The sequence below is a fragment of the Rhineura floridana genome, chromosome 1 (assembly GCF_030035675.1).
Source record: "Rhineura floridana isolate rRhiFlo1 chromosome 1, rRhiFlo1.hap2, whole genome shotgun sequence".
Classification (NCBI taxonomy): Eukaryota; Metazoa; Chordata; class Lepidosauria; order Squamata; family Rhineuridae; genus Rhineura; species Rhineura floridana.
In genome coordinates, this window is record NC_084480.1 from 164,694,231 (window position 1) to 164,721,701 (window position 27,471).

The following is a 27,471-nucleotide window of genomic DNA, read 5'->3' on the forward strand; positions in this document are numbered from 1 at the left end:
AAACAAATGTAAAGGGATGCATGTCAGGGCAAAAAGATATTAGTTTCATGTGGGGTCTGAACTGGCAGTGACTGACCAGGAACAAGCCCTTGGGGTTGTGATGGATAGCTCGATGTCAGCCTGAAGATGTCAACCTAGTGCATGGTAGCCATGAAAAAGGCAAATGCCATGCTAGGGATCATTAGGAAATGAAATGAAAATAAACCAGGCAATATCATAATGTCCTTACACAAATCTGTGCACCAAAATGATCAAGGGGATAGAGCAACTGGCTTGTGAGGAAAGGCTACAACATTTGGGGGGTTTTAATTTTGAAAAAAGGTGAGTAAGAGCAGAGATAGAGGTGTATAAAATTATGCATAGTGTGGAGAAAGTGGATAAACGTTTTTCTGTGCCTCATAACACTAGAACTCAGGGACATTCAATGAAGCGCATAGTTAAACTATAGAATTCACTCCCACAAGAAGCTGTGATGACCAGCAATCTGGAAAGCTTTAAAAGAGGGTTAGACAAATTCATGGAGGATACCAATGGCTACTAGCCAAGATGGCTATGCTCTGCTTTCACGGTCAAAGACAGTATGCTTCCGATTATCTGTTGCTGGAAACCACAGGAGGGGAGAGTACTCTTGCACTCAGGTCCTGATTGTGGGCTTCCCACAAGCATCTGGTTGGCCACAGCGAGAACAGGATGGTGGACTAGATGGGCCATTGGCCTGATCCAGCAGGCTCTTGTCATGTTCTTATGAGAGACAGTTGACCTCTTGTCCCTTAGTATAATTGTTAACTGTGAACGGGTCCTTAGGGAAGGGAAATAATCTCTCTCTTCCATCTTAGCTAAAGTACACACTTGTCCAAACAAGCCTATAAAACAGTTTCATCATCATGGCAAACAAAATAAATGGATCCCTGCTTCTTCTTTCTGCTAAAGAACCACAGGAATTAGAGTTTTGCGAAGAGGCTAGTAGAATATTGAGTATCCTCAAAAAATAATCATCAAGATATCTTGGAGAGGGCTGTTGTATGTTCCAACCCTGCAATGGATCCCTTTCTATATTCAGCAACGGACTACTTACCCTACGGAATGATACCACATAGAAAGTATCTCCCCTTCTGTGAATTGCTTCAAAGAAATCTTGGTAATTCCGAGGTGAAGCATAATAAACTTGTAGCTCACTCCCCAAGTTTCTGCTGAAACACATGAAAAGACAACGCTAGAATGACGAAGAACACCAGACTTAACACCAGACACCAGATTTAAGAAAGTGAATACAGCAACCAGCAGCTCACAACTGTTTCTGCAAAATGTATCAGGCCAGAGTGTTCCACTGTATCTGTGTCATTTATGAAAATTTGTCTCTGTTTTGAACCCAATGTCACAGTACTACTACCTGAAACATACATGGTTAGTTTATAAAATTCACACCTGCAAAACCATAGTGAAAGACACTTAAAGGACCATAAAAAGGAGTTAGACAAATCTGAGGACAGATCAACCAACAGCTATTAATCTGGATAACCAAATGGAGCTTCTCCGTTCAGAGGCAGCATACCTCTGACTGCCAGATGCAGGAGGCACACAACAGGGGAAGGCTGTTGCCCTGCTTGAGCACTTCCCAGAAGTATCTATGTGGTCGCTGTTGGAAAGAGATTGCTCTCAATTAGAAAAACCCTGAGTTAGTCTTAGAAGACAACAGATGAAAGCCAAGTTGGACTACAATCCAATAAACACTTACCTGGGAGTAGGTCCCACTGAACCCAAAGGAATTTACTTTTGAGTAGGCAGGTACTGGATTGCACTGTTAGAAAGGAACTGCTAATCTAGCTAGCCAGGCCTCCTTCAATGAAACAACTAAGTGATACCATCTCAAGATTAGAGGTCCTTTACATGAAAGGTTTAGGTTACTTATTTTATTATTACATTCCTCCAAGGAGCTCCAAGTGGCATACGTGGCTCTCCTCCTCTCCATTGTATCCTCACAACAAGCTGTGAGGTAGGTTAGGCTGAGTAACTGGCCCAAGGTCACCTAGTGAGCTTCATGGCTGAGTAGGGATTCGAACGCTGGTCTCCCATAGCCCAACACCCTAACCATTGCACCACACTATAATAATATAGTTGTCTCTAAACCTACTGTGTAAAAGACCTCTAAACTTCTATTCTACTTCATCATCTCCATCACCTTCACCTCCTCATTCCCATTATTCTAGCTATGCTGGGGTAGGAGAGACCAAGAAATTTCCTTCTCTCAAGATACTGTTAGGACTTGCATCCAATGGAAGAGTAATACCATCAAAATGTTACATTGATCAAAGGTCTCATCTTCACTCACCCAACACTTTTGTCTGTATAGGGAAGGGCCATCAGCTCAGAATTTGCTTTCTCTCCTGAAGGGCTCTTGAGAGAGGAGAAAAAGTGTGATCACACAAAGAAAAATTACTCATCATTGAACCTAACATGGTCTTATTGAGGTATGCACATGCACACACAGACACAGTGGGTCAGAGCTATCAAAAATTCTTCTCTGGAGGTTGTATACATGGGCAGGGAATCCCAGTAAATTTTCTGGCTATTTAAATATAAATATATATATATAATTATCTTCAATAATAAGGTACATAGATGTAAGAATTATCGGGGTGATGTCCAACTAAGAGAAAATCTGAAGAAATCAATGGTCTTAGGTTCATTGATTTCAATAGGCCTACTCTGAGTACAATCAACATTGGTTACCTTCCATGATTTTGTCTGAGGTACAGTGAAGGTGGAATGTTTTACACACACAGAGTTTCACAAAAATGTACTCTATTTTGATGTTTTACACAACCAATCTATACAAAGAGTGAATGATCAAACTGATTTTTTTTACATCCAATTATTTGGGCTACAGAACTGGCAGGGGAACCAGACATCTAAGCAATCCATATGATGCCAAACTTCAGGCATCATCATTGCATCCCATTACAGGAGTGACAACTGCACCATAAAAATAAGGTATAAATCAAGCCTAAAACTTTTTAATATAGGCTGATGTTTGTATGGGAGAGGAAAGGCAACTGGAAGCAAAATTCACTCCTTGGGAGCTTCCATTCTGCTCCTCAGTCTAGTTCCAGGTCCTAAGAATTCCTCCCCATCTACCATCCCATTAGTCATCTCAGTCACTTTCCTGCACAAGGCAACAAACAGCAGCATAAACATACCTGGATGGTCTGAGCTTTTTGCTGCTGACTATTTGACACCCTCCTTGATCTTGTCCTTTCTGCTTCATGTCTGTGAACCCAGCCTCGCAGCTCATGACTTAACCTGAAAAATGCAATACTGCAATTCTCTTTTTCTTGAAAAACAGAAGTATGCTTGTGGGGGTGGGAGAAAGCCATTAAAACACAGCCCTCTCTACAACCAATATAAGAACATAAGAAGAGCCTGCTGGATCAGGCCAGTGGCCCATCTAGTCCAGCATCCTGTTCTCACAGTGGCAAACCAGGTGCCTGGGGGAAGCCCACAAGCAGGACCCGAGTGCAAGAACACTCTCCCCTCCTGAGGCTTCCGGCAACTGGTTTTCAGAAGCATGCTGCCTCTGACTAGGGTGGCACAGCACAGCCATCACGGCTAGCAGCCATTGATAGCCCTGTCCTCCATGAATTTGTCTAATCTTCTTTTAAAGCCGTCCAAGCTGGTGGCCATTACTGCATCTTGTGGGAGCAAATTCCATTTCAACTGGCAGGCAGGATATGATCCCAGCAATAGTTACATCTGAACAACACTGATGGAACAAGAGTGGCTACTAACGTCGGAGATTCTGGTGCAAATACTAGCTGTCTGTCAGTGCAGCTAGGGACCCCAAAAGAAGCAGCTACCACAAGGGGTGTAGAAGAAATGCAGCAAAGGAAGCCACGGGGGAGATTTCCAAAGCAGAATGCGTGGAAGGGTGGAGAGTAGGAAGTCAGTCTGGCATTTCTTAATAAGAGAGAAGTTGTTGAAGACAGAAAAGCAGGCACTGGGGTAAAGGCTTTACAGGGCCAAGTAGAATTGCATTCACTATCTGGAACTCCTAGCCAGGTGTCAAGTCAGTTAGTTGGGGTTGCAATGCTGCCAAAGTGACACCTCTCAGTGACACAGTTGAGCCTGCAAATTCTTCAGCAGACATACGGCCTAAGTATTGCAGAAAGGAAGGTGCTGGAGTCTTGTCACCAGAAGTCCCTGGTGCCTAACACTATCAACAGAATCATAGAATCACAGAACAGTAGAGTTGGAAGGGCCATCAAGTCCTGCGCAAGGCAGGAATCCAAATCAAAGCATTCCCGACAGATGGCTGTCCAGCTGCCTCTTGAAGGCCTCCAGTGTCGGAGAGCCCACTACCTCTCTAGGCCATTGGCTCCATTGTCGTATGGCTCTACCAGTTAGGAAGTTTTTCCTGATGTTCAGTCGAAATCTGGCTTCCTGCAACTTGAACCCATTATTCCATGTCCTGCACTCTGGGATGATCAAGAAGAGATCCTGGCCCTCCTCTATGTGACCACCTTTCATGTACTTGAAGAGTGCTATCATATCTCCCCTCAGTCTTCTCTTCTCCAGGCTAAACATGCCCAGTTCTTTCAGTCTCTCCTCATAGGGCTTTGTTTCCAGTCCCCTGATCATCCTTGTTGCCCTCCTCTGAACCTGTTCATTTGTCTGCATCCTTCATAAAGTGCTGTGTCCAGAACTGGACGCAGTACTCAAGATGAGGCCTAACCAGTGCTGAATAGAGGGGAACTAGTACTTCACGCAATTTGGAAACTATACTTCTGTGAATGCAGCCTAATATAGCATTTGCCTTTTTTGCAGCCACATCACACTGTTGACTCATATTCAGCTTGTGATCAACAACAATTGCTTCATCCTCTTATTTCCATAAAGGACACAACATCATCATTTATGAGGTAAGTTAAAAACTATTTGTTCATTTAGACTTAACTCTTTGAGTTATACCTTTCTTATTGCTTTTTAATTTAAAAAAATAATTTCTCTTCCTGAATTTTCAGAATATTTATACTGGGGCCTTCTTTTGTTATTCTTCTTTTAGTCTTTTATATGCATTTTGAACCTTAAAAAGTTTATAAACATTTTATAACGGGCTCCTGCTGGGAGGAAGGGCAGGATATAAATCAAATAAGAAATAAATAAAATAATAAATATAGATCTAAACAAAAATCTTTGGGAGGTGGGCATCTGGAAAAACTTTGCACAGCCACTAGCCCCAATTCCCTGGGCTGATCAGGCACTAAACACCTCTATCCTGGTTGAGCAGGCTGCTTACCTGAGTGACTCCGTGCGATTGATCAGTGGTTGGCAAGGTGTGGGAGAAATATATATAATTGGTTCCTCCGTAACTACCATCAACGCTTTATTATCCGAAACAGAATGCCTGTATCTGGAAAGGAAAAGAATACAAGGCCCTTTAACAATACAAGGCTGCTACAATCGTCTGTGGAAATAAAATATGCCTTAGCTCCATGTGACGTGATTTACTGAGAGCCTAGAAGAGTTTATGAACACAATGGGCAGTAGCGGACAGCAGGGCTGCCTCGCTCTCCTAGCTTCTGAACACTGCATGTCACTGTCACCAAAAGGGAAAGAGGTAGGGACAAGGCAGCGAGAAGCTTGACGTGGTATGGAACAGCCTCAGACTGGCTCCCCCACTGTGGCACACCATGCCAAGCTCCCCGGTGCCTCTCCCTCCTGGTAACCGGCAGCATTGGGTGATGTTCAGAGTGAGGCAGCCCCAATCAGCACTCCTGACAACAGGCACTCAATGTCATTCATTCCAACCACCACTCCTATATCAGCACACAAAAATGTCCTGGGAGAAAAGCAAATAAGTGCAGTTATGCTGTCACTGCAACAAGGGGATGGACTGCTAATATCCTGAACTAGAGCAAGCAAACTACCACCAAAAAAAAAAAATCATGTCAGCCAACATTTGTATAAATAGCCCAGATTGTGTTATAAAAATAAAGGCATGCATAATATGAACCTATATTAATTGTTTTTACATATGAAAGTGTTTTTAATTGTTATAATTGTTTTCATATATGAAATGGTCTCATGACTTGGAAGGAACAGAAAATCTCCTCGATGGGAAGAATCTCAGCAATTAAAATGATGATTTTGCACACAAAAAAAGTTGTTTGTTTTTCTTAATATACCATTACAAGTTTCATCAAGAGTGATAGGCAACTGGCAAGATATTATTTTGAAATTTCCCTGAGAGAGGAAAACACTAAGGGTTACTACAAATACTTTCATTCAATCAATAACAGATGAGGGACTATCTTTCCCCTCCATAAAAACATATTATGAAGCCACAGTGCTTACACACTTATCTTGGTTCCAACTTCACAAAGCGATACTTATGGAACAGAATTACATTTCAACAAGTTCAAGAAATGTATTGTGGTATAGTACAAGACCTGATAAGAGACCTAATAAAATCAAACCCTTGTACGAAGAAATCTGGTCCAGGTGAAAGAGAAAGTAAAATCCTGGGTCATTCCTCTTAATAGCTATAACATATAATGAGAAGACAGAAGATGAAACTCTTTTGGGAAATCTTTGTTTATGGAAAAATCATGGGCTGATTGAGCTGGATAAGCTTTTTTTCAATGGGATTTTTTTCAAAACATGAAATAAAGGAATTAATGCTGCAATCTCAACCCTCTGCTTACAATATCTCCAATTAAAGCATATTGCTTTTGAAGGTTTTATACTTACATGGACAACTCAGGTGAAGGACTCCTTTTGAGGAACTTATCACTCAAAATAAAAAACTGTTAAGTAATTTGGGATACTTCCATCAACAGTTATCAGTCTAAATGGGAATTGGAATGAGGACAGCATATGTCCTCTAATGCTTGGAGCTGGAGCAGGCAGAATGTCTCCCAACTGATGCTAAGTGTTAAGACAATTTTTATAAGTTCATTTATCGCTGATATTTATCTTCAGCCAGACAGCCTCAAATTTATACTGATGCTGACAACTTTTGTTGGAGATGTAAAAGTACAGATGCAGATATGAAACATGTCTTTTGGGAATTCTGGACTGATATAATTACTGAGATTGAAACCATTACCGGCTATAGACTCCTCTAGATCCGCTTACAATAATTATCTGGTCACATTAAAGATTTGGTACTTCTTCCTGATGACAAAGAAATGCTCATACATCTTTTGACAGCAGCCAGAATGGTTATATCATCCAACTGGAAATAAAATGAGACCACCTACATTGGATGAATGGATAAAAAAAACCCTGAGATACTATTTATATGAAAAAACTATATAAAGGTCAGAGAAGGCAGACAACAAGAATAGCAGGTTTATTTAGAGATGGAGATTTTCATTATATACTAGAATAAGCTCACTGGGTGACCTTGGGCCAGACACTGTCTCTCAGCCTCAGAGGAAGGCAATGGTAAACCACCTCTGAATACAGTTACCATGAAAACCCTATTCATAGGGTCGCCATAAGTTGGAATCGACTTGAAGGCAGTCCATTTCCAGTTTTCAATAGACTCCAAGGCTATATACACAACTGGACACCGCAATGGGTATAAATTATGAGTATGAGAGAGAAATGTAAATTAATGTAATTGTAAGTATTACTCCAAATGAATATGAATAAACTTTAAACACCTTAACGTTAAACATTTTTGGTATAAATCTTAGTGTTATACTTAATGTTGTTATTTCTATTTTGTATCTTATTTTTATTCTGCACTTTTTGAAATTTATAATTTTGTATCTCCCAAAAGACATATATTGTGTATTTCTTAAGACTTGTTTTTGTTTAAAGTATTAATTTTATACATTTAATAATGCATACATATCTTATCTGCTGTATAAATAAAAAGTTAATTAAAATTGCTTAGAGATACTTTATAGGAAACAATTCATAAATGAAATTAAATAAATAAGAAAGTTTGGTTTGGATAAATTTTGTTCAAAGAATCTGGAACATTTCGCTGAAAGAAACAAAAAGAAGGTGTGGCAAATAAAACTGAGGGAGAGGGAGGAGGACTGGATGCCCTGGCTAGATTAATCTCTGGCTACTGAGGGTCTGCATTTCCAGACAAAGTATTTTCTGTGCCAGAGATATATAGGGATAACTCAGGTACAGAGCATGAACCAGGTGCAGTGTATTAACCAGAGGAAACTGCTTTTTCACAGCTCTCAGAAACTACAACAATGTGAGATCGCCTCCCTTGATAACCTTGCATCTTCCACTCTTTCTGTACCTCTCCATTTGCAAAATGTAGATTGCAAGCAAGGACCTGCCCTTGCTATTTAAAGTGCTATATATATTGATGGTGGTATGCAATAAAACAAAAATAAAGTGAAATGCTCAGTATCAAATCAAATCAACTTTATTGCATGTAGCCATAGGCCTTTGCAAAATACGAAAGGGTTTACATAAATAGACAAATGGACTCCATAGAGGATAACAAGAGTACAGCTTACAGCGGACACATGACTGATAGGGTCTTGATGTAACTCGCCTTCAGCTTCCTAGCAGCTTGGGCAAAGCTGGCCACTGAAACTGTTACTTGCTTATAGTTGTCAGCTAAAAGATCTACTATCAGTTCCCGGGGGCATTTCCCCCAATATGAGTGGATATAGTGGGCCAAAAATTTCCTTCTGGGGTCCTCGTGTAAGGGGCAGTATAAAAGATGATGAACAATATCCTCTGTCTGGTTACACCCAAAGACGCATCTCCGCTCCTTGACCGGGATTCCCAGGTATCTCCCGTCAAGATAGGCCGAGGGCATCATTTGGAACCTAAGTTCCGTGAATGCCCTGCGTAGATGGGCATGCGTCAACACCTCAAAATATTGTGATTTAGCATGGTTGACCTTAAATAGGTGGAACCAGGAGGAAAAAGGGGCTACTGCAATTGTTGCCCGGTCTTGGTTCGCGTCATGGTCAAAGACCCAGTTCCGGAGTTCCTGTTGGTTGAGGCTTAGATACTTTCCCAAGGTAAGATCATAAGTCTTTAATTTTTCTTGACACAGTTGGGCCCACCCCCTGAACTTATGTTGCTCATTCCAGCAAAGTTTGGGGAGAGAACTGTCATCCATGTTGAGTAACCTCCGCAAGTATCAAAGATATGCTAAGTTGATTCTTCCTGAAAGAGATGGAAGGCCAAGTTCCGCTCTTAAATGGGCCGACGGAACCCCATGGGGAAGCCCCAGAATCTGCCTCATGAACATATTTTGGAGGGCGTCTAAGGTGTGCTTGGTCGGGCCCCCTCCCCCCCACAGCTCTACCCCATAGAAAATTTGGGCTAAGATTTTGGCCACAAAGACTTTAAGCATCGGGTTAATTAATTGTCCCCCTCGGGTATAAAAAAACCTTCTGGTTTGGCCCGTTGTTCTGGCACATGAAAGTTTGGATGCCTTTAAATGATGTTTCCACGAGAGATTGTAACTGAAACACAGACCCAAGTATTTGAATGAGTGCACCTGTTCCAATTGATGCCCATTAAGGACCCAATTGGATTTGGGCCTTTTTTTGCCAAAAATCATGATCTTAGTTTTAGAGTGATTTACGGTCAAGTGCTGCTTATTACAAAATTATCCCAGGTGAGCTAGCATCCTTTTGAGGCCGATTTTATTCAAGGAGAGTAGAACCAGGTCATCAGCATAAAGCAGAGATGAAATCTTTCGATTCCTGGCCGAAGGTGGGAAGAAAGAGGGGGAGGCCATCTCGGGGATGATTTCATTGATGTAAAAATTAAATTAAAAAGGTGCCAGAATACAGCCTTGCTTGACCTCTCTCGACCTGAATAGCTCGGGAGTGGGTGCCATGCACGCCCAGTCGAACCTGCAACATACTGGCTTGGTGGAGAGACTGAATTAGCCAAAGCAACCTTTTATTGATGTTTGTCTGGCCCAACTTGTGCCATAACAGATCCCTATCAATTAAATCAAAGGCCGAGGTGAAGTCTATGAATGCTGCGTAGAGGGTCTTAATTGGCCCTTAGTGGTTTTATATATTAAGTGCTGAAGGACGAAAGTGTGGTCAACAGTGCTCCTACCCTTCCTGAACCTGGCTTGTTCCTCATGGAGAATGGAGTGGTTGGATTCCCATAGCAGGAGTTTATTCAGGAGATAACGCCCGTACAGCTTTGATGTGACATCCAGGAGGCTAATAGTTGCGAGGATCCAGTGGATCTCCTTTCTTAAAAACGGGCACCACAATACTAGAACGCCAACCAGGTGGGATATCACCGGTGGAGTTAATGTGTGTAAATAAAATAGCTAGGAAAGGGGCCCACCAGTTAACGTCAAAAAGGAAGACCTCGAGGGGAATCATATCTTCTCCTGGGGTCTTGCCGGGACAGAGGGTCAAAATTAAATCCCCTATGTCCGCGCTAGTGACGGGGGGCCAAGGTGGAATGGAAGAGATGTCGCCGGGAGGAGTTGGAAGTGGGGGTGACATGCTTCCGCAAATGGAGTGGAAATGTGAAACCCAGGATTCCGGGAGGATAGGGGGGACTGACACAAAATAATTCTGAGCAAGGCCCCCCTGAATCAGCTTCCAGAATTCCGGGTCTTCCCCTTCAATTAGGGCCAAACCCAAGGCCCTCCAATTGTTGGCAAAGGCCTTTTTTTTCTCCTTAAGTAAAGCCTTATACTTTCTCCCATATATTTGCAGTCAATGAATAGCCTCCTCTGAGCTGGCGAGCCTTGTGGTTCTGATTAGGTTACGCAGCTCTTTTTTCTTTGCTTTACAATCTCTGTCGAACCACGACCTGGAGCCGATTGGAATTTTATCAACCACGGTCGTGGACACTAAGGGTCTAAGTGCACTAATTATATCCTGATATATCCGGGGTATAGCCTCCGGGCTTTCTATGGCCATCTGCCGAAGCTCCAGGAGGGTGTCCAAATCTAACATCCGACCTACATCAGCACTAATTTCCAGTGACCATTTAAGTCGCTTCACTCCCTGCAGACAACATGGCATCGCAGAGTTTACCATTACATTAGGATGAAGGGAGAGACTAAGCGGAAGATGGTCACTTTCCGGTCTATCTTCTACTGTCAGTTCTTTGACGAAGGGGACAATGGAGAGCGTCCCTAGTATATATTCTATAACACTGGCTCCCTTCTCTGAAAAGTAGGTGTAGTATCCCTTGGAAGCGTCGAGATAAGTCCCATTTAAACACACCAGTTGAAGTTTAAAATTTAAATGGAAAAGGGCTTTCCCGTAGTTATTGTTTTATCCTGCAACGACCGAGGAAGAGCAGTAGCTTCTCCAAAGTCAGACCAGAGCTCTTTTTCCCACCAGGGATAGCTACTTCCCATCCTGGCGTTAAAATCACCGCAAATAAGAAGTGGGAAGGATAGTCACACAGAAGGCTGTCTATGAAACTCTCCAAGTCATTCCACACGGGCGATGCTAGTCTAGAAGTTTGAGGTGGAAGATAGACATTGACTTCCGGTTGGAGATGGCGGCACGTAATGTAGCTCGCTTTTAACCTCTCTCTGTTTGTTGATTGTTTTATGCAGTTTTAATTAGTTTAAATACCTTTTACTAGTTATCTTTTATCAGTTTGGACCTCATAAATGAGGCTCCTAAAATATTTATGACATTAGAGGAGCCGCCAGTTTTAACCCTTTTTTTATGCCCTTATCTTCTGGGAGCCTGTTGGTAGAAACTTACTCCTGCTGCCGTGTGGATATTTACACTTAAGTGATAATTGCCAAGGAAACCGGAGAAATGGCAACTTAGTCGTTTAGCAAAAGCAAGATAAGACAAAAGCAAGACAAAGGACTAGCAATTTGCTGACTCTCTTGAGTGCTTCGGTCAGGCCAGGCCAGAGCCAGAGGTCTGCTGACTCACAAGCCCTTTTCCGTTTTTTCCCTTGGAATTTTCCCTTTTTTCTTTTCTTTTATCTTATTTTTCTCCTGTATTGGTGTCTCTCTTAACATCATGGTGCTTACAAGAAAGGGATACAAGAACTTAGGCATTGTGCCTGTTACAGAAGAGTCCCCTTTAAACAAACGAGAGCAGCAAACAAAAACTAGCCAATTCTTTCCTCTGAAGGAGGAAGAACACAAGTCTAAAGAAGCACTTTTGAACTCATCTCCCCCTGTTAATACTGTGTTGGACTGGACCCTGGACTACAAAGGCAATATCCATGGGCTAAGGGAAGACCCAGCCCTTGTGGACCTAGCAACGGAGCTGGCGGCTGCTGAGAAACTAACTTTCCTGCAACCCAGGGCTGACAATCAACCAAAGGGCTTGAATCCAACAATACCCACAGCGCCAGAAGACAGCTTGAATGAAGTGGAGTCTAAAGAACTCCTTAACACCACCGCCCTACCCACTTCATTGTCAGGTGCCAAAGTTCCAGTAGAAGGCTGGATCCTCCTGATTTTAGAGGATCTTGAGCTTGTCAAATCTTTCCTTTCAGAGTGCAACAGCCTCTTAAGCACCTTGGTGGACATCTCTAGGAAGACGACAGGTTAATGGCAGTGAGCCACCAACTTCAAGTCTAAAAGACGAGGGCCAGCAAACACCTAAGCCCGCCTCACATTCTAGGGTGGAGAGCAGGCACTCCTCGAAAAATAAAAACCCCAGTGGCCCGCTGAAGGGTATCCTAAAGAAAAATAAGAACATCAAAAACCCTAAACCTCAATGATACAGGAAATGCTCAGTAAAGGCTACTTTCATGTTTGGATGTAGGATTCATGTAGGATTGCAACTGCAAGAATGCAATGGGCACATAATGGTTAATGCCCACAAGGAGGAACATACCTACAAACCTCTCTCCCTCCCCACCAATGCCTGCACTATCTGGAAAGTTTATTTCCATTTAAGTTAATATGCTACTTGCATGCTAAATCAAATGCGCTACCCCTGCACATTCCAAGGAAAACCCCTAAGGAATAGTTGTCCAACCACTCCCTGGCACTAGAGCAGACACCAACCATTTTGGATGCCATTTGTTTTTAAGAGCTAGGCGCATGAAACAGATAGAGTGGGGAAGAGAATGATGGAAAAGTAGATGTGGAAGTTATCCTAAAGCTGGATGCCCTGGCTAGACCAAACTCTAGCTTCTCTGGTGCTTGAAAAAAAGAGGGAAAGCGGGGGGGGGGGAGTAAGAGCTCAAAGACAAGCCCTGAGGCATGTGAATTGGAAGGAAGGAGGAGAGGCGAGATGCAGGAGAACTAGAAGGACTGCAGTGACACAAAAGCTCAGGGGCGAGAGCGGTGAGGAAGGTATGATGCCTGATTGCAGATTAGAACTGAGAAGCGGGTGTTACCTGTAGCCAGAAAACAGTTCTTGGAAGAGCAGACTCAGTGGAATGGAATGTGGAAAAGCCAGACTGGAGCGGGGGGGGGGAGAAGAGAAGAGAACTGGAGGCCACAAGTATAAATGAAACACAATCATGCCAGGCCAACAAATTCGCAGAGAGGCAAGACAGATGACGAGGCAACAACAAGAAGGACGGGATAACAAGGAGGGGAAGGGCCAGGCATGAGTAAAGGCCAAATAAGACACAAAGTGGAAACCCACACCACCTTCATCATGACCCTCCTTATCAGCAAGCAAAGGTGCAGGCAACGCAGCAGATACAGACCCAATCAGGTCCCCAAGGTATAACAGATCCAGCCCCCACACGCAGCAGCATTACACACAGGAAGAAAGCAAAATAGGAAATTTGGCAGTGCCCTAACTTCACTTCTTCAACTCCCTCCTCTCCAAACGGAGCTCCAGCAGACAACACTACTAGCACTCCTTCAAGTGCTCATGCCTGCTCAGAATTTATGAACCTTTGTTGCAAAGACATTACAAAGCCTCTTGTCTTGCTGCCTGCTTTCCAAAACATTCTCAGCTATTCATGCTTTCGGCACATCTGTGGCTGGCTATTAAAAAATACTGGAAAGGAAAGGCTCCAACAATATGGAACAACCCATTAGCTGAAAGAGCCAAAACCTCAATCTGGAGATAATTAAGTGTACATTTTACCCACTGCCTAAAGTAAACTCCTTCAACAGGCCAGCAAGAGCACTAGCAGAGAACAGGAACACTTTTTAGACAATCCACGGACTAGACAGAAGCTACAGGCTCCCTTAGGGCATCAGGAACAAATGCACATACACAGGCACAACCTAGGAAGGCATGTGGCCATATCTTGCAATGCTCACACAGCCAGACACAGGAAGGAATCTTGTCTTGAATTGCTTGGGGTGGGGAGAAACGCTGTTGACATAATTTTATGAAGAACTACGTCATCTGGAAGAGCGCTGTTAGTTGTCCCCTGTGTCACAGAGGCTCGACTAGCCTCAACCAGAAGTCAGGCACTTTGTGTCGCCGGTCCCATGGAACCCTCTTCCAGCAGAGATTTGGGAGACATCCTTGCTTTTGACTTTCAGGCATCTTTTTAAGACTTCTTTGTGCTGACAGGCCTATGCAGTTGTTTAAAATTTTCTTGAGTAGCCAGTCACTTTAATGATTGTTCTGTGCTGCTGTTAAAGTTTTTTCATGTTGCTGAACCCTGATGTCTTGTGAGGGCGGTACAGGAATCCTTTTATAAATAAATATTCTGACAATCATCAGCCTTTAATGTTTCTAAAAGATTTTTCCTTAAAAGTTGTTCTCGCCAGGCCCAACTAACTGGATATTAGCTGCAAGAAAGGTAACTTGAGAGAACTACATATATACAATTGGTGCATTTTAAAAGAAAGTATAAGCGTGTGGGTATGTTGTTACATACCTGTGTGAGTCTGCCAACTAGTTTCTGGGTGTATCCACTGGCTGCTTAAAATAGGCAATGTATCCACAATTCCCCATCTTAATGAATCTTTTAAGGATTTTAGTTGTTTGAATGTTAAGATGGAGCCAAATACACCCAAACATGCCACCAATCTCAACATCAGGGACCTAGCCCCCGGAGCTTCTGGGACTGTGTGCACTTAGGCTCCAGAGTCCTCCTCTGGCACAGAAGGGGAAAATGTGGTGCAGCATCAGCCCCAAAGACTTGAAAGTATAAAGCCTCTGGATTGGACAGGCCTGGTATAAAATACAAGGTGCTTGGCCTTCGGCCATTGCCTGGTCAGAGCAGTCCCTGCAGTACCTATTGCTCTTCAGGGTCCACCTCAAGCCCTCCACTCTGCTCCTAGCAACAGAGAGTGGGAATTCTAGGGTGGGGGTGGGAATTCCCATTCCAGATTGCCCACAACCCTAGGCTTGCCCTGACATAGCAAGTTCTTCTCAAACGATGCCTTGAGAACTAAATTGTGAATTGCTTTTTACTACCACTGTCCCAGCCAGAGCTATAAAGAGTACCAGTCTGTTCCAATATAAAAGGGCAACTAACCTGCCCAGAAATGCATTTCCAACATCACTCCTAGCAGTTATTGTGATGTTTGGAGCAGATGTTTTCCAGGTGGAGGCTACAGCTGAAGGAAATATATTTGGGGCAGGGGGTATTGGTCCTGAATGAGATGAACAGAAGGTCTTTTTTGGAATTGTTTTTCTGAACAAAAAGTATGTTAATCCAATACTCCAGAAGAGCACAACTGGAATGGACGCAGCTGGTAGTCCCAGATGGTCCAAGAGGTTTTCAGTAATGTAGAGATTCATGCTGGAAAAACATCAAGTTGCGTGACAACGAGCTGGAACAATGTGTATACCCTGGAAGGTTGTAGGCTGAAGGCAGAAGCCAGGATACAATGTGCTTCAGGAAAGCACGTATGACCTAAACACTAGGAAAGGGGCCTCTACTGGCATCTATGTACCCTTCTAAGCAGTGAAGCATCTCTTACACTGAAGCTGAACGTGGAATGATGAGCAGCGTCCTTTCTGCAAACAGCATAGCTCTCAGGCCCCAGTCAAGATGATGTTAGGCTGTTCCCCCCCCCCCCGGAAAAGGAGCAAAATGCCTCCTTCTGTTGCTGCTACAAGCACAACCACTATTGAACTTTTACTAAGCCAAATACTGAACCCTATTACAAACACAGAAAGCTGGTTTGTGCTGATTTAACATGAAAAGGCAAACGCATTTTTGTCCAGTCAGGATGCAGATCTGCCCGATCCTGAGGCCCACCACATTCACCACGACTGATTATACCTTAAGTAAGCCTCATGCTGTGGCATCCCACACCACTCTAAATTTTCATGAGATGTACAGAAAGCAAAGCAATGGTGGCTCAGCAGATGTTTCTGGATTGCCAGATCTCCTGTAGATGATGGCCTAACTGAGCAACAAAAACCCGGGCTTGCAGAGCAGTCTTCATGCTTCCTCCAACTCCAATGAAGAATCATGCAAGCTGAGGATCACATACTACTCCAAAGACTTCACACTTAGACTGCAGGGAAGGGCATATTTGGAGAAGGAACCATGCAATTGGCTCTACCCCTAGGGTTCTATATTCTAGCAATCTGCTGAGAGAGAGTGAACTTCGCCTGATCATTAACACAAAGCACAAATTACTAGCAAGCGCTAGATGAAGTCAGGAGGAGGAGGAATTGGGGGCAGGGGAGAGGAAAGTGAGCATCCATGGGAAAAGATACATTAAAAATCTATTTTCAAAGCTATGAACCATATCTAGACCAAAGTTTAAGTTGCATCACAGGAACTAGATTTTTGTGAGACTGAGAGCAGAAATGCACTACATTAACCTGAGTGAGATGTCAGGTGCCCTCTGACATACACGCATAGATGCTGATGTGTTTTATTTTATTTTTTATCTGTGGCTGTCTTTTTAAATTTATTTTTAAAATGTTTTTAATTACTTGTTTTTAACTCTTATCCAAAACTGCTTAGAAATGGGGTATTTTTTACAATCAAGCTGTATATAAATTTTAATTAAAAAATATACTCAAGATTGCCCAGATTTGGTTACATGTACCACCGCAACATGCACACATTCTGAAGAGTTAGCACCGAGCTGACTTGAGCCACAGTTTTCTTCTCATGGATTTTTTACACTCCTGTTTCAGCCGAAAGAACTCAGCAAGTAGTAACTTGCCATCCATACAGATACCTGCTTGCTCACCCCTAAAATAAAGTAGAATCATAGAATAGTAGAGTTGGAAGGGGCCTACAAGGCCATCGAGTCCAACCCCCTGCTCAATGCAGGAATCCAAATCAAACCATTCCCAACAGATGGCTGTCCAGCTGCCTCTTGAATGTCTCCAGTGTCGGAGAGCCCACTACTTCTCTAGGTAAATGGTTCCATTGTCATATGGCTCTAACAGTTAGGAAGGTTTTCCTGATGTCCAGTCAAAATCTGGCTTCCTGCAACTTGAGCCCATTATTCCGTGTCCTGCACTCTGGGACGATCGAGAAGAGACCCCGGCCCTCCTCTGTGACAACCTTTCATGTACTTGAAGAGTGCTATCATATCTCCCCTCAGTCTTCTCTTCTCCAGGCTAAACATGCCCAGTTCTTTCAGTCTCTCCTCACAGGGCTTGGTTTCTAGTCCCCTGATCATCTTTGTTGCCTTCCTCTGAACCTGTTCCAGTTTGTCTGCATCCTTCTTGAAGTGCGGAGACCAGACCTGGACGCAGTATTCAAGATGAGGCCTAACCAGTGCTGAACAGAGGCGAACTACTACTTCACGCGATTTGGAAACTATACTTCTGTTAATGCAGCCTAATATAGCATTTGCCTTTTTTGCAGCCACATTACACTGTTGGCTCATATTCAGCGTGTGATCAACGACAATTCCAAGATCCTTCTCACATGTCGTACTGCTGAGCCAAGTATCCCCCATCTTATAACTGTGCATTTGGTTTCTTTTTCCTAAGTGTAGAACTTTGCATTTATCCCTGTTGAATTTCATTCTGTTATTTTCAGCCCAATGCTCCAGCCTATCAAGGTCCCTTTGAATAACAGACAGCAGTTCTGAGAGTTCTTCAGTCAGTTCCTTCAATACTCTAGGATGCAGTTTATCGGGCCCTGCAGATTCGAACTCATTCAAAGTGATTAGGTATTCCTTGACCATTTGTCTATCAATTTCAAGCTCCAATCCTGCCCCTTCTACTTCATGTTTCCCGGGAGGGTCATAGGCTCTTTTTTGGGAGAAGCCTGAGCCAAAGTAGGAATTGAGCACTTCTGCCTTTTGTTTGTCATCTGTTATCATGTTGCCATCCTCATTGAGTGGCTGTGCAACCATTTTTTTCCTCTGTCTTTTACTATGAACATACCTGAAGAAAGCTTTTTGTTGCTTTTAGCATCCCTCGTTAGCCTCAGCTCATTCTCAGCTTTGGCCTTCCTGACACCATCCCGGCAATTCCATGATACCTGCCTATACTCTTCCTTTGTGGCCTGGCCTTCTTAACACTTCCTGTATGTGTCCTTTTTTGTTTTCAGGTCATCTCTAAGCTTTCTGTGAAGCCACATTGGCTTCTTCTGTTGTTTCCCCCCTTTTTTCCTTGTTGGAATTGCTTGCCATTGTGCTTTTAGAATTTCCTTTTTTAGAAACTCCCACCCATCTTGGACTCCTTTGCTCATTAGGGTCGCTTGCCATGGAACCGTACTTACAATTGTTCTGAGTTTATTAAAATCAGCTTTCCTGAAGTCCATGATGAGCGTATGGCTACTCTTAGCTTTTGCTTCTGTTAAAATCAAGGATTCAAGTATGGTGTGGTCACTTTCCCCTAGAGTTCCCGTAACTGCCACTTCATCCACCAAATCATCTCTATTGGTTAGAATCAAGTCCAGGATAGCTGATCCTCTGGGTTGCTTCCTCCACTTTCTGTAGGAGAAAGTTATCTCCAACACAAGACAGAAATTTCTTGGAGGAGCTGTGTTTGGCAGAATTTGTCTCCCAACAGATATCGGGATAATTGAAATCCCCCATTAGTACTACATTATGCCTCCTCGAAACATTGGCAATTTGCTTTTCAAAAGTTACATTCTCATCTTCTCCATGATTGGATGGTCGGTAGTAGACTCCAAGCACCACATTCCTTTTATTACTTGCCCCATTAATTTTAATCCAGGCAATTTTAATTGTCTTCAATATATTAGCTCTACAGTCTGCACTGTACTGTGGTCTGCTATGAAGTATCCAACATGCCAAATACCTGCCCTGATATTCCTAGGACCGCTTCAGCCCACATACACTCAGTCAAGAGCTCTGACTGGCCATGTGCCCCCCATCCCCATCAATTGAACAGTGGCTTAAGCCCTGCACACCTTTTCATGAGGTCAGGATTTTTGTCTTGTTTCTGTCCCCTTCACGCTTGCTTCCCCAATTCATGCACATGCTTTGCTAAATCCACCTGTCTCCACACTTCTTTCAACACCAATTCTCTCCTCTGCACTTCTCCTGCACGGCTGCCCAATTTGCTCTATCCCAGACCACCATCACCTATAATCTGTAGTTGGTTTATCAGCTTTGATCTTTCTGCTTGGTCCCTGGTAGTGACATATTCAGATGCACCCTGAACTGAGTTGCTGAAATGCATTTATACTCACCCATCATTATTTGTGCCATCTGTTTCCTGAGATACACTTGCAGAGAATTCAAGAAGATGCCTGCTCTGGTGAGCAGAGCTAGCATAAAGTTCAGCAGAGCTGGGGCCCCATTCAAGCATACTGTAAACAAAAGATTAAAGTTTCAGGAGTGAACCAAGGACTAAACCAAGGACAATTTTCCCCATGCATTTACCCAAAGTATAGCTAAGCTGAACCTTGGCCTGGAACATTTATTTTTTAAATCTATATCCCACCCTTCCTCGTAAAAGGAGCCCACATGGCAGACAAAACACTAAAAACATCCTAAAGTATCTCAAAAACAAACTTTAAAATATATTAACATAAAAATCTTTAAAATCATAAAAAGAAATTCCAACACAGATGCAGACTGGGATAAGGCTTGTTGAAAAAGGAGTATTTTCAGTAAGTGCCAAAAAGATAATAGAGATGGCGCCTGTCTAATATTTAAGAGGAGGAAATTCCAAAGGGTAGGTGCCACTAAAGGTCCATTTCCTATGTTGTGCGGAACAAGATGGTATCTGCAGGAGGCCCTCACCTGCAGAGCACAGTGATCGACTGTGTATATAAGGGATAAGACGGTCTTTCAGGTATCCTGGTCCCAAGCGTATAGGGCTTTGTACACCAAAACCAGAACCTTGAACTTGGCCCGGTAGGTAATGGGCAGCCAGTGCAATTCTTTTAGCAGTGGGGTGATGCGTTGGTGATGCCTTGCCCCAGTGAGCAGTCTCGCCGCCGCATTTTGCACCAGCTGCAGCTTCTGGACCAACCTCAAGGGCAGCCCCACACAGAGCACATTACAGTAATCTAGCCTGGAGGTTTATTTATTTATTTATTATACTTGTATACCGCCCCATAGCCAAAGCTCTCTGGGCGGTTACCAGTGCAGGGACAATAGCGGTCAGGGTATTTGAGTTGGTTCACTATTCAGATTTGGCAACTCCTAATTAGCCATGGCTGATGTTAACTTTATTATTTACAAGACTTCTTACCCATTCTTCACCATAAAGTCCCAGAGTGGGTTACACCAAGAGAATATACAATTATAAAAAAAGAAGCATTATAATGATAAAACTGTTCCCAATTGAACAGAACAGTACTTTAGAGAGCCGATGCAGCACAGGAGGTAGAACTGCAAAGGCCCTGGCCAAATTTCACCTCAGGAATGTGAGCAAGCTATTTCTTCTCCTAGCCTTGGCACTTTCCCACTTGCATCCTCCATCAGCAATATGGGGACAACACTGGCCTACCTTACACGGTTATAAGGAACACAGAGATAATATGGAAACTGCATTGAAAGGTACTATACACACCGGCAGTGAGGAACCGGTGGCCTTCCAGATGCTGTTGGTCTCTAATTCCCATCAGCCCCAGCCAGCATGGCCAATGGTCAAGGATGATGGGAGGTTATGCTATCATTATTATTATTATTAAATTTGTATCCTGCCCTTCCTCCCAAAGGGCCCCAGGGTACCAAACATCAAAATGTTAAAACAACACAATTTAAAATATAACATAATCAAAATAATTAAAGTCATCTTTCTTGTTGTTGTTATGTGCCTCCAAGTCGACTACGACTTACGGCGACCCTATGAATCAGCAACCTCCAAGTCATCGAAAATCATTTTAAAACAATCGCATATCCTCAGTTACTAATTTCAAGGTTGCCAGGGCCAATATCTGAGTAAATAGAAGTCTTTAAATTTCACCTGAGTCAGCACTCCAACAATATCTGGAGGGCCACAGGGTCCCAACCCTGAAATAAATGCTTATTATTGTTGATAGTGGACTCTCGCCACTGGAATTCCTTTGCCCAGGAAAAGTCATCTGGTGATTGCATTGTCTTCTTTAAGGAGACTAGTAAAAACTACATTTTTAAAGGAGGGCCTAAAGTAGTAAATGGTGCTTTGCGAGGCTGATTTTCATATGGTGTTCTGAGTTTTGTTATTTGGGTTTTTTAGCATTTTGATATACTGATGGGATCTTATGTATTTTGTATTGTGATTTCAGCTTCACGAGATGTTTCAAGGGCATTGATGGGATGTGAAGAGAAAAAACAGATTTGTCATAATCATACTCTGATTGGGCCCTGTACTCATTTCTGGGTCAAGCCTTCCCAATCTACGAAGAGACCACTGCAACAAGACCATATGGAACTCACCCACCCATCGGTCAGTCTTGTCTATTTGGGGCTATTTGCATGAGGCAGCATAGTTTTTTAAAAAGATGAAAGCTCCATGATTAAAGCTCCACGATTAAAAAATGTGCTTTCAGCAAAGTAATGGAAGTTACTGAACAAATTCCCCCCTGCCCTGCCTACCTCTACACCCAAGGAGTTCAGGAAGATTAGTTTTAGCTCCTGGAACTAAATTTCCTCCTCCACTGTGGCACAGAAGATACAGCAGCTCAAGAGGGCCATCATCTATTTCTCCTATCTTGAACTTATTCCTGCTTTTACATGTTCCATTTTTCATAGGGCTAAAGACTATGGAAACCCCCATACATGACAATGATTTGGCTCTGAATACCAGTTGTTGGGCATCACAAGTGGGAGAGTGCTACTGCACTCAGGTTTTGCTTGTGGACTTCCAAGAGGCATCTTGAGAAGAGAATACTTGACTAGATGGGCCTTGGTCAGATACAGCAGGGTTCTTATGCTGCTGATTCAGGAGTCAACTTCCTTTTAGCTTAATTTTGTTCAGGGTGTAACATTGAGTGGGAAGGAGAAGGGGAGACAACATGCCAGTTTTCACCATCGCCCACTAGCAGGGGATGAATCATTAGGTAGTTGGGATCTGAAGAATCATCAAACTGATTCCAGGAGGCCAGGGGGACTGTACCCGCTCTTTCCTGGAACAGTGCCCCTTTCTCACTCCTCCCATGCCACTGAAGAGTTTCAAAAGCAGTTTGTGATATGGCATGGGGATCATCTGTCTTTTCAAACAAAAATAGTCAGACTGCACCAGATAGTGCAAACCACTCCCCATGAGCATGCATAGGTCTTTGAATGCCTAGTCAATGACTTCATTTACCACATGGTAGACTTCCCAACACAAATTGTGGTCTCATCAGAAAGAAGTGTTCTATAAATTCCATAAATTACACTGGACATGGAATTATACAGACCCTTGGCCAAACTCCCAGGAAGAACATACACTTAAAGTTTCCACAGATACTGCAAGAAACTGAAGATAGATTGCTCAGCTGTACTGCTGCTCATAACACTGACACATTGTAGACACAACACTAGGTTTCTGAAAGCTATGCTGTGCAAATCAGGAGCTAGACTCATGGAACATGTTCTCCCTCTCTTCTCCAGTGCTCCCCGCTCCTTCCCCTCCTAGCATTAACCATGGTTTGCATTACACATGTCAAAACAACTATTGTTTCTTCATGAAGTAGACCGAAACTATGGTGTGAAAAATATTTTCACACCAAGATTACAGAGGATCGTGGTTTGCATTAACTATGGTTTAAACTGACTGAGGGGGGAAACCCGACAGGAGCTGAGGAAGGTTCAGTTCGGAATAAACCTCCCCCCTGGGATAAAGACCAAAGAAATGATGAAATTTTAAAAGGGGTAGGCCTAGAAGTAGGCATTGTGAGAGCAGGGGCACAGCATATAAATTCAGAAGGGCAAAATTGCCTCAGGCCAAACCACAAATGCCAAAGACACTCGAAGAGAGACACTGCTTACAAGTGCCTGTACGCTAATGCTAGGAGCCTCCGAACCAAAATGGGAGAACTGGAGTGCTTGGTCTTAGAGGAGAGCATTGATATAGTGAGCATAACGGAGACCTGGTGGAATGGAGAAAACCAGTGGGATACGGTTATCCCTGGATATAAACTATATCGGAAGGACAGGGAAGGACGTATTGGTGGCGGAGTTGCTCTATACGTGAAAGAAGGCACTGAATCCAGCAAGCTCGAAACCCCAAAAGAGGCAGACTCCTCCACAGAATCGTTGTGGGTGGTGATACCATGCCCCAGGAGGGATTTAATACTGGGAACGATCTATCGTCCCCCTGATCAAAATGCTCAGGGAGACCTGGAGATGAGATATGAAATTGAGGAAGCATCCAAACTAGGAAATGTGGTAGTAATGGGTGACTTCAACTACCCAGACATAGACTGGCCGCATATGTGTTCCAGTCATGACAAAGAAGCAAAATTTCTAGATATTCTAAATGACTATTCCCTAGACCAGCTGGTCATGGAACCGACCAGAGGGACGGCAATCCTGGACTTAATCCTCAGTGGGGACCAGGACCTGGTGCAAGATGTAAGTGTTGTTGAACCGATTGGGAGCAGTGACCATAGTGCTATTAAATTAAACATACATGTAAATGGCCAATTGCCAAGAAAATCCAACACAGTCACATTTGACTTCAAAAGAGGAAACTTCACAAAAATGAGGGGATTGGTAAAAAGAAAGCTGAAAAACAAAGTCCAGAGGGTCACATCACTCAAAAATGCTTGGAAGTTGTTTAAAAACACTGTATTAGAAGCTCAACTGGAGAGCATACCGCAGATCAGAAAAGGTACTGCCAGGGCCACGAAGGCATCCAGGAGGACAGGGCTATCAATGGCTACTAGCTATGATGGCTGTGCTCTGCCACCCTAGTCAGAGGCAGCATGCTTCTGAAAACCAGTTGCCGGAAGCCTCAGGAGGGCAGAGTGTCCTTGCACTCGGGTCCTGCTTGCGGGCTTCCCCCAGGCACCTGGTTGGCCACTGTGAGAACAGGATGCTGGACTAGATGGCCCACTGGCCTGATCCAGCAGGCTCTTCTTATGTTCTTAAGATGCCAGCATGGTTAACGAGCAAAGTCAAGGAAGCTCTTAGAGGCAAAAAGTCTTCCTTCAGAAAATGGAAGTCTTGTCCGAATGAAGAAAATAAAAAAGAACACAAACTCTGGCAAAAGAAATGCAAGAAGACAATAAGGGATGCTAAAAAGAATTTGAGGAGCACATTGCTAAGAACATAAAAACCAACAACAAAAAATTCTATAAATACATTCAAAGCAGGAGACCATCTAGGGAGGCGATTGGACCCTTGGATGATAAGGGAGTCAAAGGTGTACTAAAGAACAATAAGGAGACTGCAGAGAAGCTAAATGAATTCTTTGCATCTCTCTTCACAGTGGAAGATATAGGGCAGATCCCTGAACCTGAACTAACATTTGCAGGAAGGGATTCTGAGGAACTGAGACAAATAGTGGTAACGAGAGAGGAAGTTCTAGGCTTAATGGGCAATATAAAAACTGACAAATCACCAGACCCGGATGGCATCCACCCAAGAGTTCTCAAAGAACTCAACTGTGAAATTGCTGATCTGCTAACTAAAATATGTAACTTGTCCCTCGGGTCCTCCTCCGTGCCTGAGGACTGGAAAGTGGCAAATGTAACGCCAATCTTCAAAAAGGGATCCAGAGGGGATCCCAGAAATTACAGGCCACTTAGCTTAACTTCTGTCCCTGGAAAACTGGTAGAAAGTATTATTAAAGCTAGATTAACTAAGCACATAGAAGAACAAGTCTTGTTGAAGCAGAGCCAGCATGGCTTCTGCAAGGGAAAGTCCTGTCTCAGTAACCTATTAGAATTCTTTGAGAGTGTCAACAAGCATATAGATAGAGGTGATCCAGTGGACATAGTATACTTAGACTTTCAAAAAGCGTTTGACAAGGTACCTACCAAAGACTTCTGAGGAAGCTTAGCAGTCATGGAATAAGAGGAGAGGTCCTCTTGTGGATAAGGAATTGGTTAAGAAGCAGAAAGCAGAGAGTAGGAATAAACGGACAGTCCTCCCAATGGAGGGCTGTAGAAAGTGGAGTCCCTCAAGGATCAGTATTGGGACCTGTACTTTTCAACTTGTTCACTAATGACCTAGAATTAGGAGTGAGCAGTGAAGTGGCCAAGTTTGCTGTCGACACTAAATTGTTCAGGGTTGTTAAAACAAAAAGGGATTGCGAAGAGCTCCAAAAAGACCTCTCCAAACTGAGGGAATGGGCGGAAAAATGGCAAATGCAATTCAATATAAACAAGTGTAAAATTATGCATATTGGAGCAAAAAATCTGAATTTCACATATACGCTCATGGGGTCTGAACTGGCGGTGACCGACCAGGAGAGAGACCTCGGGGTTGTAGTGGACAGCACGATGAAAATGTCGACCCAGTGTGCAGCAGCTGTGAAAAAGGCAAATTCCATGCTAGGGATAATTAGGAAAGGTATTGAAAATAAAACAGCAGATATCATAATGCCGTTGTATAAATCTATGGTGCGGCCGCATTTGGAATACTGTGTACAGTTCTGGTCGCCTCATCTCAAAAAGGATATTATAGAGTTGGAAAAGGTTCAGAAGAGGGCAAATTCATGGAGGACAGGGCTATCAATGGCTACTAGCCATGATGGCTGTGCTCTGCCACCCTAGTCAGAGGCAGCATGCTTCTGAAAACCAGTTGCCAGAAGCCTCAGGAGGGGAGAGTGTTCTTGCACTCGGGTCCTGCTCAGAGCTTGGAAAAGTTACTTTTTTGAACTACAACTCCCATCAGCCCCAGTCAGCATGGCCACTGGATTGGGCTGATGGGAGTTGAAGTTCAAAAAAGTAACTTTTCCAAGCTCTGGTCCTGCTTGCGGGCTTCCCCCAGGCACCTGGTTGGCCACTGTGAGAACAGGATGCTGGACTAGATGGGCCACTGGCCTGATCCAGCAGGCTCTTCTTATATTCTTATGTCAATGCACAAATAAGAAAGCTACGGTAAGCAGCAAGAAAGGAAGATGGGGTGGGCAATTGCTGCCCTGGTCTCTTTTGTGTAAAATATAAATATAATAAATAAAAATAAAATTGACCATAAAACAGATTGTAATGGCAGGGAAGGGGAAGAGAGAATATTCCACTTTCTCCCCTGTTGCCTTCCTCTTCTTATATTGCCTGACTGGAGAAGAGGAGAAGGTGGCAGGGTCCTTGAAGCACCATCACTGTAGACTACAGCCCTGGTCGAACTTCCTTAATAGAGTAGAACAGGCCTACAATAGAAGGTCTCCACTTCTTCCCCATAAACTGTCCCCAGACTGGAGCTTCCCACTTTCACTCTAGGCCGGTTGCCTCTTTCAACCTAACCTACCATGCAGGGCTGAGAGGATAAACTGGGGGTGGGGTGGAAGATGAGACCATGTGCATCCCTTGAGCTCCCTGGAAGAAAGGAGGGCTAAAATTTAATTATTCCCTGTCCGTATTACCAGAGTTGGTGAAATTCAAGAGACAGAAGGGGAACCACCCACACTGTGATGGAGGGTAAGAGCATGAGCACCGCAAAGAGCCTGCCTCCCACCATCTTCCTTCATCAGTAAAACATGTGTTTGCTCAACAACACTTTCCCTGGGCCAAATGTCAGACTGATAAATTGGAAATCCATCTATGCCAGCAAGCTTAACTTGATTTGATTTGTAAATCTGGCCCAAAAGCAAACCCTGCACAATTAAAATGTCAGATATTTTTTAAAATCTAAGCTGTACAGTAACTGCTGTGCTGCAGCCAACAGTGATATCATTCAAAACTCATGCCTGGTTGTAAAAGTTTTCTGAGGACAGAATAATCCTTGAATTAGAATTGGGAAGCTTCCAGCAGCATAAATGAAAAACTGACAAGCACTGGCAAATGCCAGGAGCAGATATTACTCCCCCTCCAGACAGATCGTCCAAAACATTAGCTCCAGCCAGCCCTTTCTTGCACATTAACGTGGTAAAAGCACCATCTACTGGGCCACTTTGGGAACAGTTGAATCTACACCCCAAAGCTTCAAACAGCTAAATTTGTATTATCATGAACTATACCCTGTGCATCATATAAATTATCTGCTAATGTAAATGACTCTTTTCTGTTCTGACCTGTACAAGGGAACTGTGTGTTCTAATTAGTGCTAGAGGCAGAAAACTGCTGGCTTCACACTACTCAGTGGGGATATGAAATGGTTCTATCTCC

At 43.3% G+C, this 27,471-nt stretch overlaps 1 protein-coding gene and 1 long non-coding RNA gene across 6 annotated transcripts in view; one reads left to right on the top strand and one right to left on the bottom strand.

Annotated features, from left to right (window-relative positions):
* Positions 1–21,658, top strand: part of LOC133364111 (uncharacterized) — a 90,126-nt gene extending 68,468 nt beyond the window's left edge. Inside the window, exons 2-3 of the long non-coding RNA XR_009757835.1 lie at positions 4,822–4,916; positions 21,502–21,658. This is a non-coding gene — a long non-coding RNA (uncharacterized LOC133364111). The remainder of the gene's footprint in view (positions 1–4,821; positions 4,917–21,501) is intronic.
* Positions 1–27,471, bottom strand: part of ATF6 (activating transcription factor 6) — a 116,207-nt gene that overhangs the window by 72,729 nt on the left and 16,007 nt on the right. For 4 of the 5 annotated variants that reach the window (XM_061584186.1, XM_061584206.1, XM_061584213.1 and 1 more), the window contains exons 10-14: positions 19,474–19,593; positions 5,294–5,407; positions 3,198–3,300; positions 2,330–2,394; positions 1,076–1,190 (exon numbers count right to left, since the gene is read on the bottom strand). In XM_061584186.1, coding sequence (XP_061440170.1) covers positions 1,076–1,190; positions 2,330–2,394; positions 3,198–3,300; positions 5,294–5,407; positions 19,474–19,593 — 517 coding nt within the window. The remainder of the gene's footprint in view (positions 1–1,075; positions 1,191–2,329; positions 2,395–3,197; positions 3,301–5,293; positions 5,408–19,473; positions 19,594–27,471) is intronic. The other variant, XM_061584196.1, reaches the window with a different exon arrangement.